The sequence below is a fragment of the Centruroides sculpturatus genome, unplaced genomic scaffold (assembly GCF_000671375.1).
Source record: "Centruroides sculpturatus isolate CEXI.00-Female unplaced genomic scaffold, Cexi_2.0 scaffold1000, whole genome shotgun sequence".
Classification (NCBI taxonomy): domain Eukaryota; kingdom Metazoa; phylum Arthropoda; class Arachnida; order Scorpiones; family Buthidae; genus Centruroides; species Centruroides sculpturatus.
In genome coordinates, this window is record NW_019385287.1 from 294,495 (window position 1) to 314,823 (window position 20,329).

The following is a 20,329-nucleotide window of genomic DNA, read 5'->3' on the forward strand; positions in this document are numbered from 1 at the left end:
GCACTAAATAAGTCCTGTTCGTTTTCGGTTTCTAGTTTTTCGAAGAAGCGCACATCTCGAGCCTTTATGACAGTTTTAGTGCCTTTCTCCCATAGTCGGTACGCCTTTGACTCTTGTGAGTAGCCAACTAGAATGTATTCCTTTCCCTTTGGCTCAAATTTATTTCTCTTCTGTCCCTTTTGCAGAGCAATTGCTTTACTACCGAAAATTCTTACAAATCCAACGTAAGGTTTATTTCCAGTCCATAGTTCGAGTGGAGTTTCTTTTTCTAAGGCTTTGCTGGGACAACGATTTCTTATGTAGGCTGCTGTGTTGATAGCCTCTGCCCATAGACTCTGAGGTACATTGGATTGAATCACCATGCATCTCGCCATCTCAACGAGAGTTCTGTTTGCTCGTTCGGCTATTCCGTTTTGTTGGGGAGTATGCTCGACTGTCAACTGTCTCCTTATTCCTTTTTCTCCAAGATAATTGGTAAATTCTTTTGACAAGTATTCTTTTGCGTTGTCAGTACGAAGCCTTTTGATTCTTTGACCAGTTTCGTTTTCGACTCTTTCCTTGTATCGTTTAAATGCTTCGAGTACTTCAGATCGGTGTCTGAGCATTGCTACTTCGACATAGCGTGTTTTGTCGTCAATGAATGTCACAAAATACTTAGAACCGCCTAGGGATTCCACACTCATTGGACCACATATGTCAGAATGGACTAATCCCAGTATACTTTTCTCTCTCGTGTTGGATGACTTAAAGGGTAATTGATGAATCTTACCTTTGCAGCATGTTTCACAGTCAATTTTGTCTTGGGTTTGTTTCAATGTTATTCCATCTACCATTTTTTTGCTTGCTAGTTTCTTTAGATCGTTGATGTTTAGATGACCAAGTCGTTGATGCCATCTCAAAAGATTGTCACTTTCTTCTACATTCAATACTGCGTCAGATCTAGTTTCTACTATGTACAGCTGATCTCTTTTCTTTGCTATCAAGGCGATGGACCCATCTTGGCGAATAACAGTTGCAGATTCTCTTTTGAATGTGACAGAATATCCATGTTCTGTTATTTTAGGTACAGATATCAAGTTGTTTCTCAAATCTGGAACGGCTATCACGTCTTGTATCTTAATTGTGTTTTTGGTGTTGTTGACACGCACGCTTATATTAATTGTTCCAGTTCCAACAGATCTTAATGCATCTTTTCCTGCAGTTTGTATTTCTTTGTGATCTTGATTTATCTCTGTAAATTTCGTACAGTCGCTACACATATGTGCGGTCGCTCCGCTATCAAGACACCAGTCTGTTGAGTTTAGAGGTTGAGCCGTTTGTACTGTGACCGCCATAGCGTCATTCTTTTTGCGTGTATTGTTCCTTTGCGAATATCTGTTATTACTTCTACAATCAGCTGCACGGTGGCCCGGTTTAGCGCATATGTAACATGTTCCTGTGAATTGTGAAGAAGAACGATTATTTACTTTTGGGTAGTTTTGTCGGAAAGAACTTTTCTTTTGTTTTGGTCCCATGTACAGTGCACTTTGTTCGACTAAAAACTCGTCCTTTTCTTGTCGTCTTGTTTCTTCTTCAATTAATTTTATTTTTAATAATTCAGGTTTCGGTATGTCGTCTCTGGACTCGATGGTAATTCGAAATGTCTCGTATTCATCGGGCAATGAATTTAGTAACATTATAGATAGTAACTCACTTGGAATTGGGATACCCACTTCTTCTAATTGTTCAGCCTTTTCCATAAATTCACTTACATGTCTCGACATTAATTGTTCAGTTACCTTTTTCATCTGATAAAGTTGTTTGTATAGCACTGCCTTTTTAATTGGGCCTTTTGATTTATGTATCCTTTCCAATTCATCCCATGCTTCTTTGGAAGTTTCTGCCCTCTTTATATGGCTCAACTGGTTCTGCTTAACGCCTAGTAAGATTAATGCTAAAGCCTTTTCATCTTTTGTTTGCCAATCTATTCGTTCAGGATCGGTATCTGGTTTTTCTATGGATCCATTTACGTACGACCAAAGTTCATTGCAAACAAGTATGCTACGCATTTGTAGCTTCCACGATTCGTAGTTGCCATCATCGAGTTTATCTACATGCTGTGTCCCCACACTATTCATGGCGTTGCTCTTTGTTCAGACGGGTTATGCCTTTTGTAAGCAAACAAGTATATATCACTTACTTGAATCTCCAATTAGATGTTTTTCGTATGGTAAACCTTGATCATTAAACCCTTAAACCAACCACGCTCTGCTACCATGTCAGGGTTTGGATATAATGGAGGGTAATGTCGAAGGTAACACAAAGAAAGTGGAGAGAACTAGAAAGCGATGTCCGTTAGACCACAGCACACATTCAAAACTAAACTAACCTGGGCCAGAGTACAACTCCCTTGATGAACATAACTCAACAGACCCCACACATAGCAGAGGGGAGGGCGCGACGATCACAAAGACAAAGTTCACATACACAACTTTCTAACATTACTTTTCCTTTGATCTTTTACATAAATAAGCAAAAAATTGCGCTTTCTCAATCTTAAAATGTATGTTCAGCATTGATAAAAGTTACCAAAATGATTAATTTACTGTGTTTTTTATTTCTTACTCCTGTTTTTAGGTATTCAGTATTCGGCCGAATAGTGATTAAATATTCGGTATTCGGCCGAATAGCAAAAAATAGGCCGAATACCGAATAGTGGCCGAATATTCGTTACATCACTAGTATAAAGGCATTATTTAAACAACAATTATGGATGGCTATAGGTGCAAAATTTCAAATAACAGGTAGGTCTAGTAGAATCGATATATAGGCCTAGTATTTAGACCACACATTCTTTATTTGAATTTGGAATACGAGTCTGTTAATTTAAATTTTCTGTATTATAGCGGAGGAAGCGGAGAAAAAATGGAAGACACAAAGGGATAGATATATCAGAGGAAAAATTAATAAAATTAGCACTGTTAGTGGCAGTGGTGTTTCCTATTGGGCCAGAATTTTTATGTATGTGTGTTCTGGAGTAAAAGCATAAAACAGAAACTGAACTGAAAGCTGATTTCTGATTCAGTTTTCTGCCACACAATTTTGTGTGTGTGTTCCTGACCTAAGTACATCCAAGTCTTCATTTCTTCATCTTATTTAGCATCCATTCCAAATTCTTGCATGGTATTCAGGTTTTTCTCATTCTTTTACATGTCTGTATCATTTTAAGTTTCTTTCCTCCATCTTTTTATTTGCATTAGTGTTAAATCTTTATTGTCTCTCTCTTTTGTAATACTGTTGGTATAGACCAGGCCTAGCCAACCAGCAGGCCTCATGCAGCCCTTCACGTTAAATTGTGTGGCCCATTAAGTGATATTATATATCTATTAAAACTTTTGTTTCCTGTTATGTGTATACCAAAATAATTAAATAAATGAAAATTTGTATGCGTAATTGTTATAATATGCAAGTGCAAGTACGAACTCTTAGTATAACAATAAAATCTTATTCATTTTGTATTTGTTTTACTTTTTTAAAAGCATGTTTGCCTAAATTGTGGCCTGCCGTAATGTTACATGTGATCAAAGTGGCCCATGAAACAATTTGGGTTGGCCAGGCCTGGCATAGATGAATGTTCTATCAGAAGAAGTGGAACACCAAGAGGGGAACGAAGGGGCCTTGGCACACTTTAAAGAAAAAGGAGAGAAAAGAAAATTTTACAAAAATCTTTTAAATCTTTTCCTAATTAAAATTTATTTTTTATTTGTATTGTGTCATGTCTTCTATTTCTATACTACTAATGAATTAGTGGTTACATAGGTTTGAATATGAGATATAATGCTGGATTGAGTATGAAAGCTTACTTTGAGGATAAAAGACAGCTAGATACACTAACTGAAGTGAAAATTTTACTTATGATAGTACAAGGAATATTTTCAAGTCTGTCCAAATATTTCATTGCAATTAAACCCTCTTCCTATTTGTATTTTTATCAAATTGTGAAATCAACAGAGGATACTTTAAATATAAGTAAACAAACAGACCTAAATACTTGATAGAACCAATGTTTAAATCTCAAGCTTCTAAGCTTAGGAAAAATCTTCAAATCCTGATATATTTGTAAGAAAATTAAATATAATTGCAATAGAATATGAGAGAGAGATCATTGGTATTTCAAATGCCAAAGCAAAAATGGTTTATCCAACAAATCAATAAACAAACTTCTCAACCACACCGTGTTAAAGCAAAATTAAACAACTACAAACCTTTACGGTGCAATATTAAATAAAAAATTATCAAGAAAAAAGGTCCCACAAACGTTTTCGAACCGAAGTAGGTTCTTCTTCAGGTGAAAAAACTTAAATACGTAAAAAACATTCGATGGAATACAAAAATTTGAATGAGATACGATCGACGAAATCCATGAGTTCTACCGCTGACGTCATCAATAGACATGCGTATTCTTCCGATGTAAATGTTTTTAATTTTATAGAATATTTTCTCTGTCATGTATAAGCGTTTCCCACGCTAGGGATAGAGACAATTCATCCTTATTATTAATACACCTGTTGTCTTGGGCCGCTTTATATATAGACATCGCTTCGATCCATCTTAGATGCTCAGTATGCGGTATGGTGTGGATGATTCTAGCCTCGTTAAATCTTGGATCGATGTCTGGATCCGTAGCATAACGAGCCAGTGCAGTAGTTAGTCTTTCAGGTTGTATGTCAGCCATGTGTTCCTTTATTCTGACACCTAATGAGCGCTTAGTGGATCCAATGTATAATAACTCTTCATTACAGCGATGATCAATCAATGGGATGACATATACTCCCGAAAGCAAGTGATTGTTAGGAGCATCCTTAGCATTGCAGAGTATATTAAACACTGTAGGACATCTGTATGTGATGTTGATATTTTTCTTTTTGGCAATCTCGGAGTAGAGCTTCTGTAAACACGGGTTGTAAGTGATAGGAACTCTGTGTTTAGGATCTGGTCTGTCTTCTTCTTGTAATGCATCTTGTGCGGAAACTTGGGGATGACGTAGTTTCTTGGATACGTTATTCATAAGGTTGTGATAACCATGGCGTTTCATTATATTAGATATGGTTCTGAGCTCAGATTTTAGAGTAGCCGTGGTTGAGGAATGAGTATAGGCCCGCTTAATTAATGTGTTGAACGCCGTCATTTTATAATGGAAAGGATCACACGATCCTATTGGTATGTATAGCGGTTCTGCTATAGGTTTTCTGTATACCTCCGTGCGGATCATCGCTCCATCTACATTAATGCTAATATCCAGAAAATGAACGTGCGTGTCGTGTGCTTGATCCAGTTCCAGGGTTAAGCCGTATCTGTTGTTGTCAGCAATGACAACAGATACGTGATACGTGGGATTAAATTAAAAATATTGCTTTAAACTAGAAAAGCAATTCAGGTACTGTACAGTACATCCTACTTATTAAGTTTGTCTTTATGAATGATGTAATAATGCAAGGAATCTATGATAATGAGACAAATGTTTATATTATAAACAAACATATAGTAAATGAATTAAACATAAAGATTGTCAAATATGAAACAGAAAAAATAAAATTATACACAATAGAAATACACCATCATATATTTGGATCAGATCAAGTTAAATTTAACCATAGGAAAGCTAAAAAATTGGGTAGAACTATTGGTATTAGAAATATTTCCTCATTCCTACTGGGCCGTAGATTTAATGAAAGTTTTTAATCTAAGTATTGATAAAAAATGTGTAGTAGTTTAAACTATCTTTCTAGATAATAAAGAAATAATAAACAAAATCAGTATGAATTACAGCAGAATGTTAAGAAAAACTATATAAATGAAGAGTACTAAATAAATGTCATTAGCAGAACTGTTCAATAAGATAAATGAGACACCAGATCAAACAGATATTCAAAGAAATAAATCACACTGTTAGTTTAACTTTGGGCAAATTTGGTATTGAATGCTTAGAACTAGAATAATTTAAGAGTGACCTAATGAATAGCATACCAATAAATTTAAGACCTTACAAATGTGTTTCAATGATCAAAATTGATAAATGACCAAATTGAAATGCTCTTAAGACTGACTTAATTAGAAAATCTATCTCCCTGTGTGTTTCCTATGTTGTTTATTAGTGTTACAGGAATGTAATACTGATAGACAAGAGAGTTGGTGGAAAAAAATATAGAGTAATTAAAATAAATTTGTTATAGCTGATAACTATCCTTTTCCTATAATAGAATACATAATGGATCAATTACAGTAATACCCCAAACTTACGCAATAGGTGGGACTGAGTGGTAACCGCGTAAGTTGGGGTATAATTTTGCATATAAATACATACAAATAATTTTTAATTGGGGCCGGAGACTAAAGAAAACAATAATTTAGAAGAAAATGTCTAATAAAATCTTAGATAATACATATGTATAACAAATTAGGCCTATATTATTTTACAATTTTTCACATTTACTTGATTATTACGCCATAATTTTAATATTGTTTCCATCTCAGTGATAATACTGTGACGTTTATGAATGATGCTCAAATTTAAAGATCAAGCATTTTTCACAGCTTCGGGAATTTTTCTTTGCCTTTTATAATTGTTCCGACTGACAATTCCGGTAGATCAAACTTTTTTTCCAATTCACAAATTTTCATTTTTGTATTGAAGTCTTTAATAATGGGTATGTTCGTAAAGTCAAACGAGTTAAATGCGTTAGTAACGAATCGTTCGAAAAGTCTAACGAAATAGGAATAACGATGACTTCATTCTCGCTTAACTCGTTCGACTTTACGAACGTACCCAATGTTAACTTTACAATCCAAAGATAAAGTTTTTTTTTCTTGTTTCATGCAGAAGAATTAGTTCTACTTCATTTGGATGACATAGTAGAGTCTCTCAAGTCTCTGTAGATATAACAAACACAGAAATAAATAACACAAAATAAATTGTAGCTATATGTGGATTCCGCGCGATACATCCGAACATGTAAGCTGAACAATAGTGTGGGGGGAGTGCATAATCAAGGGTTGTGTGGCGCTCAAAGAAAAGATGAATCGACGAGATTTGAAAATCGCGTAACTCTGGGTTTGCGTAAGTCGGAGTATTACTGTATATGATTCAGAATACTTCATCACCCATGACATTAGTTCTGGTTTCTGGTGTATAAACAAACTAATCTGAAAGATAATCATAAAACTGCTTTTGTCACAATGAATGATCATTTCAAATGGCTTGTTTTTAAATTCATCTAATGCTTTCGGCTATCTATGTAGCCATCGTCAGGATCGAACAGTTTAGAATAGAATTCTTAAAGTTTAAATATTATGTTCTAAACAGGAATTACAGTGGTGCCTCGTATAACGTACTTAATCCGTTCCAGGTGCACGTCCGTTAAGTGAAAAGTCTGTTATACGAAATGCATTTTCCCATAGAAATACATGTTAAAACATATAATTCGTTCCAAAGTATAAAATAACCGTACTGTACCATAAAAAAATGAAAATGGAGCAGTCACCAATTATGCAGGGTAGTCAGATGATGTGAGGAGGAGGTGGAGGAACACTTTCTTTACACATTCATACAGGTAAAGACTATGTACACATTTCAGCAGGTCTTTTTTTATTGTTTTTTAATTGGAGTCAGATTCAGGAGAGGCTACCGGAGCTTGCAGGGTCAACTCCTCTTGTTGCATCCTTTGTTTTTTTGGCAGCAGGCTTCTTGAAAAACATGTCCAAGGTGGTCTGTTTCTCTCTCTTCTTCAACACCTGTCGGAAATGACGGGCAAGGGTGTCATTGTAGAGATCATTGATTCTGTTGGCCTCAGCTCTGTTTGGATAATGAGTGTTGGTAAACTCCTTAACCTCTCCCNCTTTTAGTTAACCAACGTTTCGGTTGACCGGCTTTTGGATAAATGATGCTCTACTGTAAATTCATTTAACAATTATTTAGGAAAAAATTTCAATTGGAAAATAACTTAATATGTAATAATATATATAAATTATTAATTCAAAGCATTCAAATTATAAAGATTCCTTACTTTACTGAAGGCTGTGCTAGAAACACTTAAATTTTGAGGTGTTTCTTTTAAATGAATTTTCCATGTTGCAACTGAATTGAAAGTTTTATCGGATGCATAACATCTCCAAAGACACTAAAAAAATTTTTTAAACAATTAGACACTTTTACACTGAAATAAAAATAAAATCATTTATAACATTTAACCAGATTTCAGTTATATAATCATAATTATTTCAATATATGAATTATACTTAAAGACAAAAAAAACTTATTCCAGCAACTATTTTTTTAACTTATCTGATGGCTTTCAGCTATCTGTGTAGCCATCATCAGGATCAAACACATTTGAATAGAATTCTTAAAGTTTAAATATTATGTTCTAAACCAGAATTATTTAAATACTTGTATTCTCAATTTACCAATTTTATATATTTAAATAATTCCTGTTTAGAACATAATATTTAAACTTTAAAGAATTCTATTCAAAACTGTTCGATCCTGATGATGGCTACATAGATAGCCAAAAGTGTTAGATGAATTTAAAAAAATAATTGCTGGAATAGGTTATTTTGTGTTTAACTATTTACAATAATCCAGTTCAAGCTCAATATATGAATTGATGGAGTTCAGCATTTCAACAAGGAATAATTTGCTGAAATTAGTTACACTTGTTTTTAATCAGCTCTGTGCTCCATGATATGACAATATAATTAGACACTTGTTTTATATGGTGGTACATTTCTGAGCATCTAGACCCATACACTCGAATTTTGTTTCAATTTTACCACTGGGTCCTTAGTCTTGAGTTTTTTGTGTTGTACTCAAACTGACGTCATCGAATTCACTTGTGTTACTATGACTCACATAATTGGTAGTCTGAAGTTAGACCCATCAAGTGAACTTGAAAGGCAAGTGGAAGTAGGTCATATTCACTTGTTTGTGTGTCGATAAGCACAATGCGATTATTTACAATGCATCTGGGTTTGCGACTATAATGATTCGACCAATCAACTTTACTGTAACAAGTTGTAAACAAATCAATGCGAATTAGTTTACACGTGTTATAGTTAAAAGTTTTGTCTTATAGCAATATAGTATGCAGAAACAAAATGAAAACCTCCAATATTTTATTTTAAAAAAAGAAGCAAAGAACAAAAAGAGATATATAGAAAATAATAAGAAAATGAACAGTAGAAAATGTGACAACGAATTTACAAGAAAAATACAATTCGATTTGTGGAGATATTTGAAAAATTAATTGTGTATTGGAGCTAAAAAGTCCGTTGTGTAATGGAGAAAGTATTTTAATTTAATCCTTTTTTCATATAGTTTTCTTCCTTGATCTTTTTCTTAAATTATTTTGTCTATTAAGATTATTTATTAATCAGAACTTAACACTTCTGATTAATAAATAATCTTAATATAGTGTCTATGCTTTTAATAATTTATACATATAATTTACTATCATTTTAATACTCTTTTTCGATGAATTAGATACTACTTTTTATTTTTGGAAAAATTTGCTGTATAAATTTATTAATTATGAATTAAAATTTTTTTATTAGTATTGACTCGACAGGAAAAGAAATGTCATCTACTCGTGGTCGAAAAATTCATTGCCTTCTCAATGTCTTTCGGCTCTGTCTAACTCTTCAATAGTGATAAGAATTGCGTATCTGTCAGCCATTTTCATTTTCATGTAGTAATCTCACATGCTCGACTCAACATGAGTAGCAACTCACATGGTGAGATGGGAAAGCACGTGAGTTAGAACTTGAGACTACCAATTTGACGTCAGAGTGTGAGATGGTACCACGTGTAGGGCAGAGGGTGCTACCGCTTGATCTTTCTCCTCTGACCTCACTTGGTCCTCGGACACCGATCTGGAGAGACACTTTCGTACGCCAACCTTCGCTTTTGTTACGCCAATCTTCCGGAGTCAGCTTGACGACGAACGCACATTTGTACAGTAATTTAACTTAGACCTCTGTAAATATTCCGTAGTCACGGGGAAATAAAATATGGTATTCCCAAGGAATCAGTCTCCTCGTTAATCTTGTCCGATGAACAAAAGGACGTGGAACACGTGGGCGAGATCGGAACTACTATCACCGAGGTAGGATCAAATTCGGACCTATTCTATCGAAACGCCTAGACGGACTTCAGCTCCATCGCTAAACACATGACACCTTCAACACATTGGGAGTTGTAACACGAAAAACTCGAGACTAAGGGCCCTGAAAGGTGTTCAAACAAGAATTGTGGCATTGTTTTTCTAAAATGTTAATTTTGTGAAAACAACTATTTATGAATTATTTGCTTGTTAATTGGTTCCATTGTCTAATGTAATTAATCATTAACATTATTTCAATTGTAAAATTCATTTTTATGGGGTATATGTATCTTTTATAAGTTGTACTCCCATACAGAAAAACATGTCATGTTTTTCTGTATGGGAGAAAATAAAATATTTTGAACAGTTTTAACTGGATATTAGAAAAAACGGTGATACAGTAGAACCTCCATTATCCGGACCGCCATTATCCGGATTTTCGATTATCCGGATTGTTCAAAATAAACAAAAATTTTACGAATTTGCTGATTTGCACTTGGCGAATTACGACACTGTTTATGTACGTGATGGAATGCATAACTTTTTTTGTTTCAACAACGTCTCACCCAGCACAGTGGTCGTAAACTCTTAAATATATTTTACGTAGTAATAAAAATATAACTTGACATACGTATTTATAAATAATTTATATTCAAATTACATCATTTCTATGACCAAGGGCGGCGTAAGGCATGGACGACGTGGGCCACCGCCTATGCCTCGCGGTCCGAAGGGCCTCGCGCCTCGAAGGTTTATGCATTACTTAAAAGCCGCGAACGCGACGAAAAAATTTTACTCGTCATAAAACGATAAATAGTTTGTCAAATTTTTATTCATAAAAATGCAGTTTCAACTGCTTTTTATTTTATAAAATCCGTCTTCTTGCGCCACCAGAGGGCCTTTTAAACAATAGGTAGTCTGTTAGCGTTGGTCAGTAGTAGTCCAAATTCAATACGAACGTTTGTTTCTTGAAAATTTGATCACGATTTAAATACAGTATTTACTTTTAATATTACGTCATCGAAAAGAAAACGTGTTGTATTATCATTAAAAGACAAATTAAAGTGTTTGTTTCAATTATCCGGATTTTTCCTTATCCGGACGACCTTCATCCCCAATTAGTCCGGATAATCGAGGTTCTACTGTACCTCATAAATGTGCTAGTACGACTTGTAGAGGATTAAAATTTCACATTTTGATATCTCAGTAATGGATTCTCCTTCACAACTGAAATTTTGCTAGGATAATGAACAATAAATGTACTTTTGTGTGATACTGAAATTACTTGATTTCAAGAGTCAGCCTATGAGCACTACTTGTAAAAACAAAATGAAAAACAAAATAAGTTTTTAATTAATAACAACATTTTTCATTAGATAAATAAATAATGAACTTACTGGATAATGTATAACTAAAAACACAACACCTTATTAATCCAGCAATATTTATACGTTTTATATGTTGGTGCAACTATTCGACATTTAATGCAGAGAATTAAAGAACATAAATAATCCATCACTAAGAGCTTGGATAGCACTGTACTCGTGGCTTTTGCTAAACAACAGGAAGTCGACGTGCATTGGGACAAGGCCTCTATCATCAGGGCCACAAATAACAAGCAGGCGCTGAAGTATCTTGAGAAGTTGGAAATATACAAAGCCCACATTAACACGGGCTGTATTAACCACAGGGATGCGGATTGTTTATCCACCGCATGGAAATCATTTTACCATAGTGCATATTGGTAATCTTATAATAGGCATTATTGCGGCAAAAAAAATTCGATTATGTGTATTTTTATTTTTATTCTATTTTTATTCCAATAAGAATTGTATACGCAATTTTTTGTATACGACTGCGTTTTATGTTGGAATTTGAGTTTTTAAAAGCTTGTATTATATTTTTAGCATTCTTTTAGTTTGAAATAGTTTAACTGATGAAGGCTGTTTAAAACAGTCGAAAACGTTATTATTATCTTATTAAATATTGCTGGATTAATAAGGTGTTGTGTTTTTAGTTATACAATTTTCATTATCTGTATTTCGGTTTATGGCATCTGACATCATCTTTTGATCTCCAGGAACCATCTCCATCTCTCTCTATCCATACACCATTCCTCTTTAATCCCTTTTTCACTACATGCTAACTTTACTCCATCGTACGAAGTTTGTCTGGGTCTTCCTCTCTTTTTCCTTTTTTGTGGATTGTATTCCATTGACATTTTCAGGAGTCTCTCACACTCATTCTTTTCACATGCCCAAACAAAATACAGGTATACCTTGCCTTACGTCGGTAATTGGTTCCAGGAGAGGCGATGTAAGTTGAATTTACTTGTCTCTGAATCTACTTGTCACTAGGCTAAACAATAAATTACCATTCCTGGTTCTGTATTTTATTTATTAATGCATTTTTAATAATATATGGTTAATAAGGATCTATTTTAAGCTTACAAACAAATAAATTTTAGTTTTTAATATAGTATAGAAAAAAGTAATCTAAATTTATGAATGCATGTACTGTAAATACAATATATACTTGTAAATGTATATATTTTAATATGATTTTATGTGCTTTAAATGCTTTTCTAGTGATATTACGACTTCAGTATTTGTGGCGGACAGACGTAAAGTCAAATAAAATGACTTAAAGTTGATTTTTATTTTTCCATATACTTTTTTGACAAACGACGTATAATTGGGAACAACGTAAGTCGAGGTATACCTGTAAGTTGTTTCCTCTTTATTTCTTCCAAAATCGTCTCCTTTAATCCCATTAGGTCTTTGATTCTCTCATTAGTTATTCTTTCTCTTTGAGAATCTGTATGATCTTCTCAATGCATCCATTTCAACCATTTAAACCTGAATCTACTCTGCTTTTTTTTTTCTTTTGTTTGATATTCTTCTTTGATTAGATCTATTATTATCCATCCATTTAATCTATTAAATGTTGCCGTTACTGTAATTCCTCGATAGTTCTCACATTTTTTATAGATAATGTCAAAAAGCCAATTTTCCATTCTTTTGGAATGTCTTCTCCATTAAGACACCATTTGAATAATTTTGTTGTCATTCTAAATAATTTTTCTGTTCCATTTTTTATCAGTTTTGCTGGTATTCCTCCAGGACCGCTTGCTCTATTATTTTTTAGTTTCTTACATGCTTGTTTAATCTGTTTTGTCTCTAAATGAATTGATATATCCTTTTCTATGTTTATAGCTCCTGTCATAAATTGAATTCTATCTTCTGTTAATAAATTTTTATAATATTCTTCCCATTGTTTAATTGAGATAAACTGTCCTTTATTACTATTACTTTAATTTCTAATATTTTTTAGGAATTTCCATGCTTCAGTGCATTTTCTTCCTCCTATATNTCTATCTTCTGTTAATAAATTTTTATAATATTCTTCCCATTGTTTAATTGAGATAAACTGTCCTTTATTACTATTACTTTAATTTCTAATATTTTTTAGGAATTTCCATGCTTCAGTGCATTTTCTTCCTCCTATATATGTTTCTATTTCTCTACAGTTTCTGTCCTAACCTAATCTTTTCTTTTTCAAAATTAATTTCTTTTGTTGATTTTCTAAGTTCTTTATATCTTATTTTATCCTCTTCTTTTTTAGTGTTTAACTATTTTAAGTAAGTTACCTTTTTTTGTTGTATCATGTAAAAACATGATACAACAAAAAAGGTTTGTCCTCTTTGTCCCACCAGAATTTTTTAAAAGTTTTTTCATGTTCTTTGATTTGTCCTAGAGCTTCATTTGCTGCTTCATGTAGTTCTGTTTTTATGTTTTCATATAATTCTATAGTGTTATCATATTCTTTTTCTTTCAATTTTTGATCTAATCTTGTCTGAAACAGTCTTCTCGTACTTTCTTCTGCTAAGCTTTCAAGATTAAATTTAAGATCTTTGATTACTTCCATTTCTGTTCTTTCTTCTTTCTGTGTCTGTATTAATCTTCTGTAAGGAATAATGATTTTTGCTCTTACTAGATAATGGTCTGTGCCACAGGTAACACCTCTCTGTGTTACCTGTGGCTCAGACCATTATCTAGTAACCAACATCTAAAATTTTAATTTTGGCTCTTTGCTTCCTAATACCATAGTCAATGATTGATTTCCGCTGCCTAGTATTTTGAATGCAAATACATTTATGAATATCGTTATATTTAAAAAACCCGTTATTGACTTTAAAATGATTTTTATTACAAAAGTCTATTAGTCTTCTTCTTCCATTGTCATTCATTACATTTTCTCTGAATTGTCCAATAATTTTGTTATTTCTCAATGATCCTGTTCTTGCATTGAAATCACTCAATAACATTATTTCTCTTGTCTCTCCAGTTTCATCTATCACCTCTTGCATCTTGTTGTAGAACAAATCTTTACCTTCATGGGTTTCATCCTCATTTGATTTGGTGCATAAATAGTAATTCCAATGATAGTAATTCGTCTTCCAAAAATATTTAGATTAACTTTCATCATTCTTTCATCTATTGTTTCAAAGTTGGTAATATTTCTCTTAAATTTCTTTTTTATCATCATGGATACACCACATTTTGCTTTTTATTCTTTTCGTACACCAGTGTAAATATGCATATAGTCTTCCAGTTCTTCTATTCCTGACTCTTTCCTTTTTGTTTCTGTTAAGATCACAAAGTCAATTTTCATTCTTTTTATTTCTTTAACTATCTCTTGTCCCTTTGATCTGATTCTTTGTACATTCCATGTAGCAAAATTCATTGTCTGTTTACCTTGTCTTATTCGTTTACCATATAATTCATCCATTTCATTTTCCTGGAGCATTCTGTTGCGATGTGATTTTTATTTTTTGTAGGAGATAGGGTGCATGCTATCAAAAAAATGGTTTCTTATTCAAACCTTTTGTATTCAAACTCAATAACCTTATTTTTAAATTTAAATTTTTCACTAAGTATAAAAATTTTGAAATACAGTGGGTGATCGGTTAACGAACATAATCCGTTCCAAGACTTTGTTCGCTATCCGAATTGTTCGGTAACCGATTATCGATTTACGATAGGTTTCTATGGGAATTTGATTAATTGGTTCTGGAGACCCCCCAAAATAAAAAAATATATACTTTTTAACTACCTTTATTTATATGTATTGATGATAATAAAAATACATACATACATAGTCTTGCGTTTTTATTAGTCGTGTTTTTTTTCTGTTTGAAAGGGTTAAAGAATCTGTCTAATGTCGATTGCTTTTCTCTCTTCTTCAGGATTTTTCGTAAGTAATTAATAGCATTGCAATTGCAGAAATCCCCAAGCCTTAACCTGGTTTGGATGCCATTCTAAGACCGTTGTTCTGACATCCTCCCACTTCTTCAAAGGATCTTTAATATAAGATATTGGCATTAATCCTCTTTTTCAGAAGAAAACATATCTTGCTGAGTTTCTTGGTGTTCTTCATTCAAGAGTTCTTGGCGTTCTTCTGTCGTCAGATCCATTTCGTGTTCCATTATGAACTGTTCGATATTCTTTATTTCTCAGATGTGATTTTTGTTACTCCTTTAGCTGCTTGAATCTTCTTGATTATACAGTATGTTTCTTAAATAAGATTGAACTTCAGCCTACTGTAGACCTGTTTACGCCATACTGCCCAGCAACATTAGGCATCTTCTGCCCACTCTCTACCTTTGCTATTATACTCTCACTTTTTGAAAATAAAAAAAACAGATGCAAAACTTAACGAGTGCTTACCCGACAGTCTCGCGAATACATAAAATAATTGTTTTGTCAGAAAAATAAAAGGCTGGAATTACAAGGGAGAGTTTCAAAGTTCGGAGGAATAATATCCGATCGGTATATATCGGCTTGAGCGTCGATGTCGACGTCTCCCACACTCCGAAAAATTTCGAATTGTTGCCCGAAGACAAGGGAAGACCATTGGTATTCATTAATTTACGTTGCTTCTTCTTGTGTTTGTTCTGTGGGGTGTTCGTTATCCGATCATGTGTTCGTTGTCCGAACATAAAAATCTTTCGTGAAAGTGTTCGTTATCCGATTTGTTCGTTATGCGATCTGTTCGTTAACCGATCACCCACTGTATTTGAAATCTTATTAAATTTTATTAACTTCCTCACAAAGTAGGAGTGTGCGAATTTTTTACTTGTAGCATATATTGAGTTAATCTTGTTTAATAATATGTAACTGAATTAGAAAGTAAGTTCATAAGTCCTGTTATTCAAGATACAAAACTTGCCAAAATCAACTTTTCAAAATATGTACAGTACAATAGAGTTCTGTTTTCATGTTGTGATTAAAAATATCTGTTAAAAAAAGCACAGCTGTAGCCATTCAACATGGCTGACCTGCTTGGAAACCTAGTCTCAAATATCATTAAAAAGGTTATGTAAGGTCATATAAAAGCATCTGGTTTTCATAATGATATGATTCTTTCTTGAAATGTCCAACCACGAATGGCATAGAGACTCAAAGCTTTAGACTGTACTCCTTATAGGCCAGACTTAACATAGATAAATTTGAAAAAATAGATAAAAATTTTTATCTGTTTTCCATCTTGAAGGAGCAGTTGCCAAGATAAAAACATCGCTAACTTTCAATGATGTCAAATATGTCTAATCTGGCTGTTCTGTATTGTGAATTTGTGGTATACAAAATTATCAAATGATGAAACAAATATCTACTTATCAAAGGCATCAGCATACTTTTTAACACATGAAACACTACTAATTTTAAACAGAATGGTGCTCAGCAAATAATTACATAATCATAACGCTTTTTACCAAGGTAGTTTTATTGAAAACTAACGTTTTTGGCGTATTCTATAGGCCATCCTCAGGTTGAATTAGAGAATTGGAACATCTGCATTCCAAAAATGGAATACATATATTTAAATTCAAAACTTGACAACATATAAAAATAAAAAAATAACAGAAGACTAATTTATAAAATATAAATATAAAATANGATGGGGAGATTAACGTCGCGACATGCTTCTGTGCAAGCAGACACGTAACGGGGACGGGTACCTTGACGGGACGTGCGTCGGACTACTGAGCATGTCGGATTAAAAAACGTCGGACTATCAAGGGAGAGCTGTACATATATTTAAAAAACGTACAAAAACAAGAAAATAACAGAAGAATAATGTATAAAAATATAAATATAAAATAAAAAACAAACTTAGATATAGTAATAAATCTGAGTTTGTTCTTGTATATTAGTTTTCAATAACACTACCTCGACAATGTAAAAGGTGTGTTATTTTTTCAGATAAAAACTAAGAATAATTTTGACAGTTTTGATGAAAGTTTTTAAAAAGAGCAATTAGGGAAAAAATATAAAATAAAAAACAAACTCAGATATAGTAATAAATCTGAGTTTGTTCTTGTATATTAGTTTTCAATAACACTACCTCGACAATGTAAAAGGTGTGTTATGTTTATCATTGTACTGATGCCTTTATCTTGACAACTGCTCTTTCAAGATGTTTCATTATTTACTGACATATTACAAAACTGTTTGATCAACTTGCTGTAGTTGTTTTTATAATTTTTTGTACAGCTTTAAAAACAATTTAAAATATAATTTTACTGTTGACTTTTATAATATATTTATGTAAAAAAATTTTTTTTCAGTTACTCTAAAACAAAGGACTCTCAATCCAAATATTCAGAGGTTACGTTTTGGACATGCCCGACATCTTCTTTCGACTTCTAGAATTAGAAAGATTAGACTTCGTTGCCATCAACAAATAAAACAGTCTAAATTTACTCAACCTGAAACAAAATATCCAAATGGTGATCGAGACGATGGTGATAGTAACGATATTAGCTTTTTTGTGCATGCTACAAATGAAAATCTCGTTAAATGGAATGAAGGGGTAAAATGTCTGCATTGCAGTTATGTTGCACGAAGTACTATGCGATTAGAAGAACATGTTTCCAGTGCTCATGCTAAAGATATTATTTACAAATGTAGATTGTGTGATTTTACATGCAAGTGGAATAGAGAATACTATCAGCATATGAAAACACATTTCTTGGGTCCACCGTTTCGATGTGATTCTTGCGATTACACATGTGATCGTATTCAGCTTTTGTTATCGCATCGAATGAGACACACCGACGAAAGACCATTCAAGTGTGAAGACTGTGATTATTCTTGTCGAACTAAAGCAAATTTGGCTGTTCATGCTCGTTGCCATACTGGAGAAAAGCCTTATAGGTGTGAACACTGTGGACGTTGCTTTGCTGTTAAGGGAACCCTTGACCAGCATTTAGCTACTCATAGTAATGATCGCCCCTTTCTATGTGATATTTGTGGTTTTTCTACCAAATATCAGTCTCATTTAGTTTCTCATAGACGCATTCATTCAGGAGATGTATTTCATTGTCAGCATCCTAACTGTAATTACTCTACACCTAAACGTAGTCAACTATCCTCTCATATGAGAACACACACGGCAGTACGTTCTCATATATGCTCAACATGCGGAAGAGGTTTTATTGAAAAAAGCCATTTAGTGAGACACGAAAGAATTCATCTGAACGAAAAGCCTTTCAAATGCGAAGAATGTGATTACAGCAGCACCAGAAGAGATAAATTGAAGGAACACATTCGAAAACATCACGGAGTGAATGCAACTGCCCGTGCCCCATATAAACCTCGTAAGCCTCGCCGTCAAAACTTAATTTCAACTTGTTACCCAACAAATTTTCCAACAGATAATTCTTTATATCAATCACAACATGCCTTAAATCACTGCAAACAAGAAATGACAAGAGGGGATAGTTGCAATATTGCTACGAGCATATATAATTTTGCCCATGCTGCACCACATGGAAGAACAGATCCTACAGACCGTATCTCTAGTGTGCTGCATCAGTCTAACAGTACTGTTGATCCTCACGTACTTCATCCCGAACAAAGGTTATTACACAATAGTCAATTGCCTGTCGCTTCGAATCTTAATGCAGGAAACATAATGGACATCGGAAGCGGATTACACCAACCTGCCCAGTTCGGCGGGCTTGGTTCCTTTATGTCAATGTTTTAATTTCTTGTTATTTTTCTTTAATCGCACCATTCTATTTTTACATATATTTTTGCAATTACTAAAATATTGTAACAATCAATTTTCTGTGATTTATCGACTCAAACGCTTGCTGGTAAGTACTTCAACAATCAAATCTCGATTTTTGAATTTCAAATTTAGCATGTTTTCGTCTTTAAACAAAATAGATATTTTGATCTATATCACGTAGTATTTTTGTGAAAGTATAATAATCTAACAATAACATTTTATTTTCATTAATGTTTTGAGTACAAACTTCTATATATAAACACATGCATACACATACACACACCTACACACACATCTACACACACACACACACACACACACACACACACACACACACACACAACATACACTATAAATACATATATATATATCAGTTTGTATTCACATATTTTTCCCTAATCTGAAATTTTGAAAGTTTATCATGTCAATATAATGTAATTAGAAAGACATAATTATCGAAAAGTGATAAATTTTTGCCAAAAATATTAAACCAGTGAACAATATGCTTTACCTTTTCTTTTCTCATTTTTAACTCTGTTACCATCATTTTTTAAAATTAGCAAAAAATTTAAAACACGTTTTAGAAATCAAAAATTTTTTTGTAATTTATAAGGTGTAAGAACTCGACATTTTTTTGAAGCTTAAACAACTAATATCACATTTAAGAAGGAAGAAAAAAGATAAAATTTAAATGCTCATGGATATATTTATTTGTTATTATCTTGTTCAAATTTTTCAGATTTCTAGTGCATGTTTCCAACGTGAAAATCTCAGTGAACGTTTCATCACTATAATATATCTGTACATATTTAATTTCAGTATAACAAAACAAAACAAGCTTCATTTATTATTATGAGAAGAAAAAATAATGTTAATAAGAAAATTAATTGTTGAGCGTTACGTTCTTTGAATCCAAGACGTATTTATGAATTTTTAAAAATTACAACTTTAAAAAGTTATTATTCTTGACAGATTATTTGATTATTTCATTTAAAAAAAAAAAAAAGAATTAAAAAATTAACAAGTTGTTGAATATATTTGCAATGGATGTTTGTTTTTGATATTCATATTGTATGTGTATTCTTAAAATTTGTCTTTTCTTTTTTGTTAATATA

At 32.9% G+C, this 20,329-nt stretch overlaps 1 protein-coding gene across 1 annotated transcript in view; it reads left to right on the forward strand.

Moving 5' to 3' along the window:
• LOC111637211 (zinc finger protein 502-like) overlaps positions 1-19,542 on the forward strand; it is a 54,341-nt gene extending 34,799 nt beyond the window's left edge. The window contains exon 2 of the mRNA XM_023382651.1: positions 17,767-19,542. Coding sequence (XP_023238419.1) covers positions 17,767-19,187 — 1,421 coding nt within the window. The 3' untranslated portion in view covers positions 19,188-19,542. The remainder of the gene's footprint in view (positions 1-17,766) is intronic.
• Positions 19,543-20,329: the final 787 nt, after the last annotated feature.